The sequence below is a fragment of the Myotis lucifugus genome, unplaced genomic scaffold (assembly GCF_000147115.1).
Source record: "Myotis lucifugus unplaced genomic scaffold, Myoluc2.0 scaffold_57, whole genome shotgun sequence".
Taxonomy (NCBI): domain Eukaryota; kingdom Metazoa; phylum Chordata; class Mammalia; order Chiroptera; family Vespertilionidae; genus Myotis; species Myotis lucifugus.
The window spans coordinates 5,258,177-5,274,720 of NW_005871105.1; the positions used below are offsets into that span (position 1 = coordinate 5,258,177).

The 16,544-nt window shown below is 38.3% G+C and overlaps 1 protein-coding gene across 1 annotated transcript in view; it reads right to left on the bottom strand.

Annotated features, from left to right (window-relative positions):
• Positions 1-16,544, bottom strand: part of TRDN (triadin) — an 82,213-nt gene that overhangs the window by 25,047 nt on the left and 40,622 nt on the right. Inside the window, exons 3-4 of the mRNA XM_006089229.3 lie at positions 7,205-7,369; positions 6,170-6,202 (exon numbers count right to left, since the gene is read on the bottom strand). Coding sequence (XP_006089291.1) covers positions 6,170-6,202; positions 7,205-7,369 — 198 coding nt within the window. The remainder of the gene's footprint in view (positions 1-6,169; positions 6,203-7,204; positions 7,370-16,544) is intronic.

The window sequence follows — 16,544 nt, forward strand, 5'->3', positions numbered from 1 at the left end:
CACGCTCAGGGTAGGACAAATGGGGGGTTGGGGCACCGCCCCCTGTCACACTCAAGGCAGGGTCGATGGGGAGGTTGCGGCACCACCCCCCTGTCAACGCACAGAGCAGGGCCGATCAGGGGGTTGGGGCGCTCCCCCCTGTCACTCACAGAGCAGGGCCAATCAGGGGGTTGGGGCACTGCCCCTGTCACTCACAGAGCAGGGCCCATCAGGGGGGTTGGGGCTCCGTACTCTGTCACACACAGAGCAGGGTCGATCAGGGGGTTGGGGAGCTCCTCCCTGTCACACACAGAGCAGGGCCCATCAGGGGGTTGAGGAGCTCCCCCCTGTCACTCACAGAGTAGGGCCGATAGGGGAGTTGGGGCACCGCCCCCTGTCACACACAGAGCAGGGCAGATCAGGGGGTTGGGGCGCTGCACCCTGTCACACTCAGGGCAGGGCCAATGGGGAGGTTATGGCTCTACCCTGTCACACACAGAGCAAGGCCCGTGGAGGGGGGTTGGGGTGCCACCCTCTATCACCCATAGAACAGGGCCAATCAGGGGGTTGGGGCGCCGCCACTGTCACACTCAGGGCAGGGCCGATGGAGAGGTTATGGCTCTACCCTGTCAAACACAGAGCCGCAGGGCGATCAGGGGATTGGGGAGCTCCCCCCATCAGGCACAGAGCAGGGCTGATCAGGGGGTTGGGGTGCCTTCCCCTGTCACAAACAGAGCAGGGCAGATAGGGAGGTTCTGGCCCCACCCCCTGTCACTCACAGAGCCGCAGGGCGATCAGGGGGTTTGGGCGCTGCGCCCTGTCACGCTGATCCAGGTGCTGGGAGGCATATTACCCTTTCACTATATAGAATAGAGGCCTGGTGCACGGGTGGGGGCTGGCTGGTTTGCCCTGAAGGGTGTCCTGGATCAGGGTGGGGGTCCCCACTGGGGTGCCTGGCCAGTCTGGCTGAGGGGCTGAGGGCCGTTTTCAGGTTGGCGGGTGACTGAAGCTCCCAACTGCTCCTTTTTTTTCTTTTTTTTTTTCTATTCTGGGCCAGCTTTAGCTCTGAGGCCTCGGCTCTGGCCTTTACCTTCTGTATTTGATACAATGTTGCGGTCTGGCTGGCTGAAGCCCGGCTGACTGAAAGCTGGTTTCTGGGGTTTTGTTTAGCTTCTATATTTGCAACATAGTACATAGTTGCTTAGAGTTGCAGCTGAGAGGCCGGCAACTCAGGCGGGGAACGTTGGAGTCTGCAGTCACTGGAGCAAGCAAGCCTCCCTGTTCGCTTCAGTGCATGGCTGCCGGCCGCCATCTTGGCTGACAGTTAATTTGCATAAGTATATGCTGATTAGCCAATGGGAAGGGTAGCGGTCGTACGCTAATTACCATGTTTCTCTTTTATTAGTGTAGATATATATATTCACACACACACACACACACACATACATGTACATATTGGCCTCAAGCTTCTGGTGATCATAATTGCCAGGAAGAGGATATCCTGACTGAGAATTAAGCAAGTGAAACAGATGAACAAAGCAAGGTCAGGAGTAAAGAGAGAGGTGGGGGGATTTACTAATGACGGTAAAAAACCTATATCTAGACATCTTCAAACCAATTTTACTCTTGTATTTTTCACTTACTTGAAGTAATAAAGTATATTTTCCACTAAGCCAGTTTGAAATGGATTTTGGTCTTTTGTGGACAAAATAATTCTAATGAAGACATCATTTGAATTTGATACACAGAGTTGAAAGCCACTGATAAATTTTCTGTTTTGATTTTTTAAACTATATTTTTATTGATTTCAGACAGAGGAAGGGAGAGGGAGAGAGAAACAGAAACATCAATGATGAGAGAGAATCATTGATTGGCTGTCTCCTGCACGCCCCCTACTGGGGATGGATGCCAAAACCCAGGCATGTGTCCCGACTGGGAATCAAACCATGACCTCTTGGTTCATAGGCCTAAGCTCAACCACTGAGCCACACTGACTGGGCTCTGTGTTGATTTTTTAAAACTTATTTTTCAGCCAGTTTTTCTAAATGAAAATACATAATCTAGAACAGGGAACACATTAAGCCATCTGCATTCAACCTGCACCTTAGTTTATCATGATTTGGGGAAAAGAAACATACAGAGCTAGAGAGAAGAGAGTCTGGAATACAATGTACTTAACAGTTTTCCATTCATACGCACCTCAATTACGTCCAATTTTACTTACAGGTAAGAATGTAGCAGCACTGAGATTATTCTTGCTCTAACAAGAACGACTTAGAATGGTTGGGCCTGCGTTGCCTTGTCTCAGACAGCCTTTTCATTCCCCATGAGGCTGGTGCCAATATCTGATCTCTTGCTTTCTTTGGCCTGTTCCTTTGGGCTCTGCTCTTACCCACTATTCTTTTCATCATCCTGGTTCTAGTTCCCTTGCCTTGATGGAGGCAAACTCTTATTTTAGCAGCACATGGTACTAAAGTTGCCCGACATGGTGGGTCCCGAACTCACAACAGCTGCAACTACTTGGGAAGTGCATTTCTGGGTCATTCACCATATTTCCATTTACCTCTGCTTCCTCAGCCTTTTTCATCCTAAAGCACACCTCCAGGCCCACTGTCTATTCTCTCTGAGCTTTGTTCCCTGGTTACCACTGATCTGATCAATACTGAGAAAGACAGGGTATAAAGCACAGAGTTCTGTCCGAGCTTGAGGGTAATATACAACAGTGCAGCTACGAAGCTGAGTTCTGATTGAGACTTATTTAAAAAGGTCCAAAAATAAATGTATCTTCTTAACAATGTTACTATGACCTACCTAGTAACCAATATTCGGAGGCTATGAATTTTAACAAGTTTAGTTACCTTTCCATTCTCCCTCCTTTTCTCCCATATTTTTTCGGGCACTTAGTGTCCAGCCTTGTCTAAGCCGCTGAAGCTGCCAGCAAAGATGGATGCAATGAAATCTCTGGCAGGGGAACTTGTCCATCTATCTTACTCACGGTGACTCGATGCAATCTTCTCAATGGCCTAATCCTAAAGTCTTGAATATTTATGATGCTCAAATTTCCTGGCTCTTCCTTATTCACCCTGATGGCAAAGAGCTATTGTGGATTTCAATAAAGTGAGAAAAATACACAATGAAGGACCTGAGTTTAAATTTACTGGGCTCTTTTTGACCTGAGAAGCCTTAGGGCAATTTAAAAACACAGCTATAAGGAGGATGGAATTTGTTTTGCTCTAAGTAGAGAAGAGACTCTTCCTCTGCCGTTGACATGCATCAGGTACAATCTTACAGAAATAGCAGTCATCATATGTGGTCCTGTTCAAACTTAGTGACAGTCCCTTATTTCAAAGAGCAAGTACAAATTTAACCAACACTTTAAGTGCATTTAAATATCTTTGTAAGAATTTGCAATTTATGTTAATCATTACATGAAACTTAATTTTAAAATATTCCCACAGGAAAATTCAAGTAAAAAAAAAGAGAGAGAACAGATTCTTTATTAAATATTGGGTATTGACTCATGGAAAATATTATATTTTTATAGAATTTAATTTATGTTTAAGTAAGAAATCATTATTTGTTTGTTTTTCTTTTCCAATTGCAATAGACATATACACAAACTGTTATTTCCAGATAATGACTAATAACTGATTAGCTTAAAGTTTGGCTTTGTTCTAGGCACTATTCATTGAAGATCAGATGTAAAAAAAACTGTGTTTCTTACCTCAAAAGACTAATAAACTAATCTAGAATCTGTAACCTGGATGTAATGGCTAAAGTCTTTCTTGATTTCTTGAGTTCTCATCTTGGATTTGTGAGTTGGGAAACCTGTCTTTCCTCCTCTCCATAGCTTCATGACCACTTTCATTTTTGGATGGCTTTGTCACAGTCGTGTTTCACTGGTTTAGCTCTCTCTGGTTGGTCAAATTAATATTTTCAAATTTAACATACACCGAGTGATTTTACCCCACACAGTGAGGTGATCATCATGTGCTCAAGCAAGGCTGAAGCTCCAAATTTGGATCCCACTGTTTGTATCCAGTGTTCTAGGGAGGTAGCAATAGAAGTCAGCAAGACCTCCTCTAAAATAAATATCCCCATGATATTGCTGCTAAACGTGGACAGCAATAACTAAAACATTGTTATTGTGTCAAGTCTGGTTTATGTGTTGGCATTTTCTCAGTCACACTAAAAGTACCTGAGGATAGTGTTCCTTACTCCCTACTTTCCCTTGCAGACATAATTCCTACTCTTTCCTGTAGAAATCTCTGCCCATCTGAGGCTCTTACTCCATAACTATACCACTTTTTCCTAGCCTTTACTGTGCCCATCTTTTGAATTTGTGAGCATGTCGTTCAGCATAACGATCTAGCTATTCCTGCAAGGAATTCTTGTACACCACATCCAAGCATACCCAGGTAACTGTACTTCAGGATCCTACACGATACATAGTGACTGATTATGCTCGTGCCTCCAAGATTATTATCCTCCACACTATCTCAGCCATCATGTCCCACAGTTACTACCTAAAAATAAAAACAAAAACAATCCAATCTATATATATCTATAAGGCTAAGTGTCCGTTCATCTGACCAGTTGCTATGACACACACACCAGGGGACAGATGCTCAATGTAGGAGCTGCCATGACATGCACTGGCCATTTAAAAATAAATGGTACTGTGGACCTGGCACTGACAAACCAACACTTGGCTTCCCCCAAGTGGGACACAGGCCCTGGCACCACCCCGGAGTGATACCCCACCAAATCACAGCCAACACTGCCGAGACCCCATGGCGCAAAATGCAGCCCACAGCCAAGCCCAGCCCAGAAACGGTTGCTGTGGGTGCCGTGTAATAATGTCACATGGAAAAGCCTGGCTTCCTCTCCCTAGTGCAGTGATGGCGAACCTTTTGAGCTCAGCGTGTCAGCATTTTGAAAAACCCTAACTTAACTCTGGTGCCATGTCACATATAGAAATTTTTTGATATTTGCAACCATAGTAAAACAAAGACTTATGTTTTTGATATTTATTTTATATATTTAAATGCCATTTAACAAAGAAAAATCAACCAAAAAAATGAGTTCGCCATCACTGCCCTAGTGACTAGCCTCATTGGAATTTCTTCAGCCCAGGAACATGACTTGCTTTATAGCCAGGTGCAAACATTTTACAGGTCAACCAAATGTTTGTGAACTGTTTTCCAGTGCCTCATCTCATTTGATCCTCACATAAGTCCTGGAGTAGGTAGATAGGAGACTTGGTAGAATCCTATTGTCTTTTCATTAGCAAGACAATAGAGATTTAGAAAGTTTAGAAACTTGACCCAACTGAAAAGTAGTAAGAAATGGTGGAACTTGAAAATGACTTCAGGTTTTCTCATTGCACAGAACATAGTCAAACACTGCTACAGCTAAGTATTTTACCCTTTGTTCTCCCTGCGTGATCTACAATAATAATCTGCCTCGTGTTGATATTTACTGCTGGGTTGCTGACTATTACCTGAAAGAGAAGTTGGGGTGTTTCACTGGGCTGGAAAAAGTTTAGCTAAATCAGAAAGCAGGTCTAATTAAGCAAGTTTATTCTACATCTATGAAAGGCTAAGTTGACTCACACATGTACAATAAATATAACATTCTCACTGGCACCAATTGCATGTGTGTGTTTCAATCTGTCATTATTGATCGTGAATTTGGTTGACACTTCTATTATAAAAAAAGGGCAAATGGCGATATTAAAATATTTCTTCTAATTAATTTCCTTTCAATGTTCATGAATCCGTGCATCTGGACACTAGCAATAAAATAAGAAGACAAATTTGGAATCAATAAATCTGGCCGTGTGGAGAATAAAGATCATGGGTATCTTCTTGGGGCATTATCAAGACTACAGAATTCATCCCTCATTCCCACAATCCCAATTCACAATGATCTGTGTGTAGACAGATTCACACATCTATTGAAGAAGGCATCAATGAAATAATCAGCTGAAAAACAGTGGGATCAGTTTCACTGGAAAGAATTGAGTATTTCTTTTCCTAACTATAAATCTTGATCAAATCATTAAATATTCTATATTAAAAATAAATTAAGGCTAAAACTCAAGTAACGTATATTTAAGTCATGCTTAAGATCAATATTACCACAGAGAAAAAATTTAGTTTCAAAAGTGAAAAAAAAACACACCAACCTTTTTTTTTCAAGGGAGGCTCTTCTATTTCTCCTAAACCAAGACAGAAAACAATAAATTAGAAAAATTTTTAACATAGCATAATATTGCTTCTCTATTTTCCCATTTTATTTTTTAATTTTTAAAAACATCTATTTGTTTTGACAACAAAAGTCCTTATGTTACTTTGTTTTCAAAATTCCAGTTTTTAAGTATAAACTTTGTTTAGGTACATTTATTAGACAGAGCTCTACTTTTATGAGTTCAATAAAATTATGGCAGTGATCCAAATTATACATCATAGTTCGTATATCATGTGAATTTCAGTTCTCTATTGTTCTTCTCCACCACTCACTGGGGCCAAGCAAATACAAATTCAGACAAAGTCATATAAAGGGCTAAAATAATAGGAGCCTTCTGGTAGCCAAGGCTGAATACATGGTGACTAAGGTTGTCCCTAAAAATGTCACTAAAATGCAGAATCAAAATGCTCTGTCTTTTCACATCTATTCAATAGTAATTTATGTGTGATTTGAGTTTATTTATTTTTATTTATTAACATATGAGTATATATATTAGTTGCATAACATTTAAATTGTTGTAACATTTAGAATGTGTCCCTCTATTCTACACCTATGACTATGAACATGACTTATGTGCATAAAACATTTATATGTATGTTAGTTTTACACTTACTTCAGCATTTCTAAGGATAAACTTGAGAAACAGCTATTACTTTCCTCCAAGAAACATACAAATGTTTCTATTGTGGGCTTATAGTAGTACAATATAAGACCTTCTACTATATTGCTACTTTGATGGTAGCATTTACTATTGACATATTTGCCATAATGGCAGATAAACTATAAGGTGAAAGCCACATGAGACACATTTACTGAGTTTGGCATTCTGTTGATTCTCTATGAGCACTCAGAAGTATATTCATTTTGGTTTAGATTGATCAAGTTCTCATTTTTGCTTAAATGTAAGCAAACCCCTGTGACGGATATCTAATATTGGTCCCAGCAGTTAAATATGTCTCTTTGATCTTTGTACCTGTATCAGTGTCCTCGTCCCCATCCTCTTCTTCTTCTTCATCACCCTCAGACGAGATGATGTCAGACAACAAAGAAAAGAAGCCATAGACCCAGTCCGTAGTTTCTTCCACTGCATGATGTACGAATTTTAGAGGATCTGAGCCAATCTTGGAAATAGAGCTTGCTAAAAGTAATTTTAAAAGAAGAAAATTTTACAGCAATTCCCCAAAAAACTAAGAAAAACTTTTCCAGATTTGTTCTTTTGACTAAATGAATATGTCAATTTTATGAATTTAAGTATCTCTTGGCTACATTTTTTTTGTGTGCTCAGAAATATAAATTGCATTTTTTTTTTTTAGTAAGCACATGTATTCAATTAAAAATGAATGTTATGCCCTGACCGGTTTGGCTCAGTGTTTAGAGCATTGGGCTGCGGACTGGAGGGTCCTGGGCATGTACCTTGGTTGCGGGCACATCTCCAGTAGGGGGTGTGCAGGAGGCAGCTGATCGATGTTTCTCTCTCATCGATGTTTCTAACTCTCTATCCCTCTTCCTTCCTCTCTGTAAAAAACCAATAAAATATATTTTTAAAAAATGAATGTTATTGGGTAACTGTGGTTCAAATAATATGGGGTAACCAATAATGCAGCTGCCCTTGAGAAGTTTTAATCTAAATAAAAGTTTAACATGGGAAAAAATAGAAATATATTAAAATAATATATAGTTATGTTACCCAAATTGTAATATAAACTCTAAGTTATGGATGGTCAGGAACAAAAGAAATCATGGTTGGCCCATATTGTACTGGAAAACATGGTAAAGAAGACTTTAAATTTTCAGATAAACTCTAAGTTCCAAGTTGACTTAAGTAGCTGTGACTAAAATAAGACTGATAGGTCCATTTATTATCATTTGTGATATAATAAGAAAAATATGGAATTGTCACGGTAGTGATCATATTGAGCTCTGGTTAGATTCAATTTGTTTACCCTTGTTAGATATCCCAATACCTAAAAATAAAAAGTCTTTGAACTTCTAATAACTGTAATGGATAAAATTAGAAAACATATAAAGTCCACAAGTTTGTGCTTTTCTTTTATCCTAGACAGTGGTCGGCAAACTGCGGCTTGGCAAACTGCGGCTCGCGAGCCACATGCGGCTCTTTGGCCCCTTGAGTGTGGCTCTTCCACAAAATACCGACTTCTGCGCATGGGCCACGAAGTTTCAATCGCACTGTACATGCGTGCCCACACGTGGTATTTTGTGGAAGAGCCACACTCAAGAGGCCAAAGAGTCGCATGTGGCTCGCGAGCCGCGGTTTACTGACCACTGTTAGGAGATATAAAGTATTTGCAGAATGAGAGATTAAATAATAAAAATGTAAGCAATTACACATTTTAGGGATTTTCAAAATATTGTTCTTCTCATTCAAATTATAAGAAAATTTCTCTGAAGGGGTAAGACCAGTGTTTAAGATCTGATTGAAGCGGTGGTCTACCCAGAAACACAGTATACATTGAACCTGATTTTTCATCAACCTGTAATTAAATTTTAGACTTATGTTTTCCTTAATTCAAAAAACTACTTTAGCTTTGCAGAGATTATTTTCTCTTTGATATTTTAAGAGACTAGAATTATACCAACATATTATATTATCTAAAGGTTAAGTACTTCAAAATTAGTCTTTAACTCTGATTGTGATAGGAAGTCACTGAAAGAGGAATGAAGTGATTTCACTCATGTAATGTCTTTTGCTGTGTTGAGTATTGGAAGAATTCCAGGTTGGAAATAGGAAGATCAGAAAGGAGCCAAATGAAGTAATGTAGCAGAAAAATTACCATAATTTCTATCAGGGTTTTAACAGTGTGTGGGATGAGATGTGATCAGATTGTGAATGTATTTAAAAGATAGAATTAATAGTATAGACTGACAGTTTGCCTATAGGGTGTGAAAGAGAAGGATACAAGATAACTTTAAGGTTTTTGGTATAAGAAACCAGAACAATTGAAATGCCATTTACTAAAATGGGAAGAACTGGAGAGAAGCAGCAGGGATTTTAGGGGGAGCATACAAGTAGTTGAGTTTCAGACTTGTCAAACTTGAGTTGCCTTTTACACATCTGTATGTCATATTGTATAGCTCACTATGATCTACAAAAGGGAAGTCCTCACTGAAGATAGAAACTTGGGAGTTTGAGAGAGAATAGAAGGTATTGAAAGACATGACACTGAATGTGATCAACAAGAGAGTATATCCAGGAGCACTCCAACATTTAGAATATAGGAACAAGGCAGAGAAGGAGAGATGAACAGGGAAGAAGGGAGGGACGGAGGGAGAGAGAGAGAGAGAGAGACAGAGAGAGAGAGAGAGAGAGAGAGAGAGAGAGAGAGAGAGAGAGGGGAGGGGGAATTGAAACAGAAAAAAGAACATAATGTACTAGCTGTACTAGATAGATATGAAGTTATGAAGTGAAGAATTGTTTTGAGGATAGAATGATCACTGACAAATGTAGCTGATAGGTCAAGTGAGAATGACTTTTAGCTCTAATGATGAAGATGTCATTAGCAATCTCAAAGGATAGTTTCATTGGGATGCATTCAAGACCAAGTAGGAAGCATCTAGAGGCAGTGAGTACATTTTACTGCAAAGTAAATGACAGAAATTCGGAAATGGTTGAAGGAGGACTGGAATCATAGTGGGTTTTCTGTTGTTGGTACTGTTAAAGAAGGAATAAACATTCCATTTTTATGCTGATGGGTAAGATTCCACAGAGTGGGGAAATGATAGGAGAGAGAAGATTTCTAGGGAAATATTAAATTTTATGTTCTATTTGAGAAGATTCACAACCCATTCAAGGATGACAAGTTATAAAATGCTGGCCTCAGCAAAACCTATCTCCAGGATTCAATGTCATTGTAACTTTACTCTTTGGTCCTTATTTTGCTACATTCTGGAGAGTTGTGTGAGCAAGGTATGGTAGTCTGAATGGATAGATTAAATCTCAGAGAGAGGAAATGAATGGATTTTATTATTGCAATTGAGAATTTTAAAAGAGTTATATATACAGAACTGGATTGTACTGACATCATTAAAGACATTTTAGCCCTTCTATATATAATATCAATGGAAGAATACTGCAAATGGAGTTTTTATGATCTGAATAGATTGAGACCATTTATCCATTCCCCTTCTTTCTAAGTGTTCACTGAGGAACATAACAATAAAATCCAACAAAATAGACATCTGTTTAATTATCCTTATGCTTAAATGTATTATATAAACTCTGCAGCCATGTATATATTGCCTGGTTTTAAAATAGTCAAATTAGACTACTTTTATGAAGTCAATGTTGCTGGCTTGAGATAAGTTCCTGATTTTTAGCCACTTGGACAACAACTTTTAAAAATGATAGATAGATTAGATATAGATATAGATATAGATATAGATATAGATATAGATATAGATATAGATATAGATATACTAGTAGATATGTAGATCTTGAATAAGATAGCAGTCCTCAAGTTAATTCTTATTCCTTCCCTCAGACATCCAAATCATTTCAAAGGGAATAATATACAATGCAACTAAACCTTTTATTAATGTCTTCCTTTTTAAGAGTACTCAGATAACTTTACTTTCTTACCTCTCCTGTTTCCATGAGTTAAATTACATATATCACAGTGAGGATCCTCAGATAACAACAGTAGGTAACACTTATAAAGTGCATGTTACCTGGAAGATATCATTCTAAGAACTTTACAAATATTAACTCACTTTTTCCTTTCGATAATCCAATTTGGTAGCTATATTATTTTATCTCTATATTAAATATAGAAACACTGAGACACAGAGAATTTAAATAATATGGCTAAGGTTACACAGCTAGTAAATGATGTAGTCTGATTTTGTACCCTCCAGAGCATGACTTTTAGCTATTATGTTATGTTATACTGCTATCAAACAATGACAAGAATTCACAATTGTTTCTGGAATAAGATGTTGGATGGGAGATTCTTGGAGGGGTTTTCTTGCTGTGGAAAGGGGGAACAAGAAGTTGTGGCATGGTGTCAGAGAACCTGGAGCTGCTGTAGCCACGTTATGCCCACACAAACTGTAGCTAGATCACTAAGAAAGGCAAAGGTTAAAAATGAAAGAACTTGAGTCCATGACATTGCTGAGGCATTGAATTATCCAATCTTGGAATTATCACCTGCTTCCAGCACTTCTATTATATGAGATAAAAATGTTTCTCAGTGTTCAAGTACTCTTAATAGTATCTTCTATTTCTTACAGAAATGTACACCACAAGATGCAGGGGAAACTGCTTTAGGCGCCTTAAGATCAGTAATTGGATTCTTGACACTCATAAAAGAGTGCTAAGAGAAGAAAAAGTTTAAAGTTAAATAAGATTTTTATTTGTTCTCTGTCTTTGAAGCCACACTTTATAGATTCTTAAGTTTCTAAATACACTAGGGAAATTAGATTAGTCATTTTTTTCTGCTTTCCTCCTAAAGAACCAATTCCATGGCTTCACCATTATCTTTGACCATCAGTCTTATGTTCTTTAAGCTGTATTTGGCTCTTCTTTATCTTTCATATCCAGAGAAACATCAGCAAACGATGGTTACAAGCATGGGCTCTGAGCTCATATTGATAGCATTCAAGTTCAAGCCTCCCTCCTTGGGCAGTGCCAAACCATATTGGAACCAGAAACAAAAGGAAAATTTGGTGAAAGTGATCCTGTTTTCATTTAGAATTTTTGATATTTTGTAATCACAGTTGTTTGCATTAATTCTGAATTGTTAAATATTGCATTAAAATATCATTAATTTTAATTGATGAATTTTCTAGAACACTCTTAAATTTTACATGTAAGGTAAGTTCTTTACCCACCTCAGGCTAGTCCTGGTGCTCTCCAACTAATAGCTGTGTGATGATCAGAAAATCAGCTTTTGCCATGTTTATACAATTCAGTTAGACCTCTGCTTTTCCAAAGTCTCTAAGCTAAGTCAAGACCACAACGCCTCATGCCAATTATTTCTATATTCATCCTGCTCATAATCCAATTTATAATATGCTGAGTTCTGACAAACAGTGTTATATAGTGGGGAAAAAATCTCAAAGCACTCTGTGCTTCAGTTTGCTGAACTGTAAAATGACAATAAGAGTAATAATATCTCACAAGGCATTATGAGTATTGTATGAAATAATACATACAAATCACATACCACAGTGCCTGGTAATTATTCAATGTCAATGTGGAGAAATAAGCAGGATTGTCTTTGAATCTAAGACAGTGATGGCGAACCTATGACACGTGAACTCATTTTTTTGGTTGATTTTTCTTTGTTAAATGGCATTTAAATATATAAAATAAATATCAAAAATATAAGTCTTTGTTTTACTATGGTTGCAAATATCAAAAAATTTCTATATGAGTTAAGTTAGGGTTTTTCAAAATGCTGACACGCCGAGCTCAAAAGGTTCGCCATCACTGATCTAGGATAATCCCCTCAGCATCAGGCTCAATATATGATCTCACCTTCTCTCAGTCTCCAAATACTATAGGACTGCCATTTCCAGTATCCTCTTGGGTGTTCGGCACTTTAATTCTGACTATATGGTATCCATTCTCAAATAAGTTATCATCCCCCCTTCCCCCCCACCCCAGCCATAAGGCTGCCCTCCTGCTTTCCTTATCAAACTAAAGAGCAACTAAGAGAAGGGTCTCTAGATTTGCCCATCTGCATCTGTCTGAGCCACTGCATGGAATGGCAGGAGAACAAGGGTCTCAGTCATCTTCTGACTCTGCTCAGGAGTCTTCAGGAGTCTCAGCCCTGCACCGGAAGGTGCATATTGAGCACAGAGAAGTAAATTCCCACAAGGCGACACAGCTGCTAAATGGTGGAGCCAGTATTCTAACCCACTGTTCTAGCCCCCAGAGCCTGCATTCAACTACTTTGGTTCTTGTCTTGAAAGTCATGCGTTCTGTTTTTCTTGTTTTGTATTTTGCTCATGTGTTTATTTGTTTTTGCTTGCTATATATGCTTAGGAAATACTTTTTGTTTAGATCATACAAATTCTATTGAATGATATGTGTCAGGCAGTAAGCATGGAGATAGATATATTAAGATGAATAAGACTTTTACCTTTGTGATACTTATCGTCTACTCAGGGAGACAGAAGTTTAAAAAGTATTATAAATGTAAATCCTATCACTATCAATGTCATCATAAACTAATATTTCATAAAGAAATGCTATACTCATTATTCAACATTCAGAGTGTAAAACAATTCTACCACCCTTCCCTTCATTTATTTACTTATTTATGCATCATTATTTTACATTAATATTGATTCAAATGCTTATTGAGCTCATATGTATAAGCACTAGAAAAAATAAACTGAATGAATGAAATAAAGCTATTCTTTTTACAAACCTAGCAGGTCAGTGAAGAAATATATTACATAAATAATCAGACCCAATTAAATATATACAACTTGTAATAAATGCTATGAGTAAAGAGTAAAAAATATAATGAGGGATTATGATAGAGTGACGTGATTTTCATTGAAAGTTCAGGAAAGGTTCTTTTTAAGGGAATGAATTTAAGCATAGCACTGAAAGATATATAACAGCTGGTCTATCAAAAAGTGAGTATTAACATATGCTATGATTTATAATTGTGGATATAGATGGACATAATTATAAATCCCAATATAAGCTCTCATTTGCTAAGGTTTAAGCAAGTGACATAGAGCATTGGTAGCATACTTTTGGGCTTTTTTACCTCGAATTGACAACCAGCAAAAACCTGGGGTCCAACACAGAATTATCAACCTTTGATTTTGTAAATAAATAAATAACTGACATTAAAAAGCATTGGCAAAAATAATATTTGTCATTTTATCATAATTTCAAAAGAGACTTTTAAGACCAAATGCAGGAACAACAGAATTAATAATATTTCTTTAAAATGAAAAAATTCTTTTCTTTTCTCCCCTCTTGTTTCATGAAGAATCAACCAACTTTGATTAAGGTCTGGGAATCATTGGCTACAGAGCCTTCTGCTTCCTTGAGATATTTATAAACAGATTGGAGTTGTGTAATTAAATGCATTTTTTTAAAAACTTTAGTGACCAAGAGGACCAAACAGTCCTGGAACATTGAACAGAAAATGTGGAATATGAGATAAGACTTGAATCAGAATAAGAAGCACACAAAATGTTAAATATTCTTAAAAACTCAGGACACATGAGAACTGGTAAAGTCTAAAATGGTGCATTTTAGTGTCTCAGTATTCCAGTCTCCTGAAATGTAATAACATATTCATACATATACAGTCACACAGACATCTCTATAAACACACAGACACACAGACACCTATAAAAATACCTGTATACATAACTGTTAAATGTTAAATTTACACATTGTGATTGACTTTGGGTCTTACCTGAATCATTTTCCCCCTCTAACCTTAGTCTGACAAACAGTGCACCTGCTTAACTGGGCTAAGTGCCAGGGGAAAAAATCAGGGAAATTAATTTCCAAGAGCAGTAGATAAATGGCACACCTCATTAGAAAATCTATTTAAAAGGCACATCAGGAGATGTCTGCTAGACTTTCATAAGAAATTGATGCTTCCTACCATCATGTCCTTGCTGGCTCTCTTCTCAAATTACTGATCTTACTTCCTGGTAATAAGATTCATATCCTAGTTACATTTAATGAGTGCCTCCTATGTGCCAGGCACGTATGTTTTACATAGATTAGCTTATCTAATTCTTACGGAATTGTTTTGAAATAAGTATGTTTTGTGGAATGCATGCAAAAATTACCAAATGTTGTTTGAGACCACCTGGTATTGCCATATAATGATTTTTTTCCCTTCTTATGAATGAGGATGCTAATAAATTATGACCCTCATTCTTAGGCAAGAAGAGCCAAGAGTTACTACTTCTTTTTTTTTCTTGTACATTCTGACCTAGAGGGAAATCAGAACATCCACTAATGCCTACATTTATGGTCATTTCTTTAGAAATCCTATTTGTTTGTATGTATTGCTTAGAGAAAAAGTTCTCTCTGTATAAATAAAGCAAAGAAGTTGTAAGGAATTTCAACCAAATCCTACAAATTTTGGTCCTGAGAGAGTTATTAAATTATTGGGGCACCCCTGTGATTTCTGGAAGGGCTTCCTGGCTGGTTTGCAGAATTTTGGGGCCAAGAGCTCCAGCAATCTTTGTGACCCCCTAGCCCCAATTACTAAAAAAGTAAGGTTGTCCTTCCTCTCCCCTCCACACCTCCTATCACCCTTAACTTGGAGTTTCTGAAGACATTCATCTTCCAGGAGAGAACTAAATGCAGGGTGGATAATATCAGGGCAATCAGGCATCTTGCTTTGTGCCTGTGGTCCTGAAATAAATATTAATAGCTATTCATTTCACTTTCATGGGTATCTCTGTTTTGGATGATAAATTATAGTCATCCTACATGGTAGCTTTGCATGCTGTCAAATCACTAAGCTGGAACTACATGTCCCAGAATTCCTTTACAAGTACTTTACAGGTAAGTTGGGCACAAGAGAAATTTGTATGAGTTTTGTGAGGTAAAAAAGAAGTACTAAGCCATTGTTTATTCTCTGAAGGTTGATGTAGGGCAGGTGCTGTTGCAGCTCAAGCACATTATCTCCGATATGCTGGCTGACCCTGACATGTGGCAGCAGACCTCAGCGTGTCTGCCAGTTGTTAGTGGGCTGCCTCCTTCGGCATCTCCAAATCCTGGCCAGGTGTTTGTGCAGATTCCTTGGTCAAGGCACCAATTTATCCTGCAGCTCACCCACATCATCATGATTTGAGGTGATGTGAGTCAAACAAGGGTTCCATTTTGTCCTTGTCAGTTCTGGTTTGTCCATAGTTGTCCCTATTCTATTTCCATCTGCCCTTCCCAATGACAGGGTTAAGCACACCATATCCTAAAATTTGGCACCTTGCATATTGAATTTATTCAATTGAAGGAATTTGAGGAATGGCAGGCACTAGAAGGACTTTCTGATCTTCCCCTAAAGCAGGTCATAAACCCTCATGGGAGAGGTACCCTCCCTCTACTCCAAGGAAAGGAGCATCCTTACTTCCCCAAAACCAGAGGAATCAAATGAACAGGCCTTGCTGTTTGCCCCAATTTACAACACTTGGCTCGTGACTCTTTTGTCCTATCACATTTTCCCACCACTTTTCACTCTTCATCAAACTTAGGTTAAAAGTGTTTAGGTTTAACTGCTTCTTGAGACCTTTCTTTCCTATGAAGACCCCAGTGTCAGATAAAACATATGTCAATTAAATTGGAACACGTTTTCTCTTTT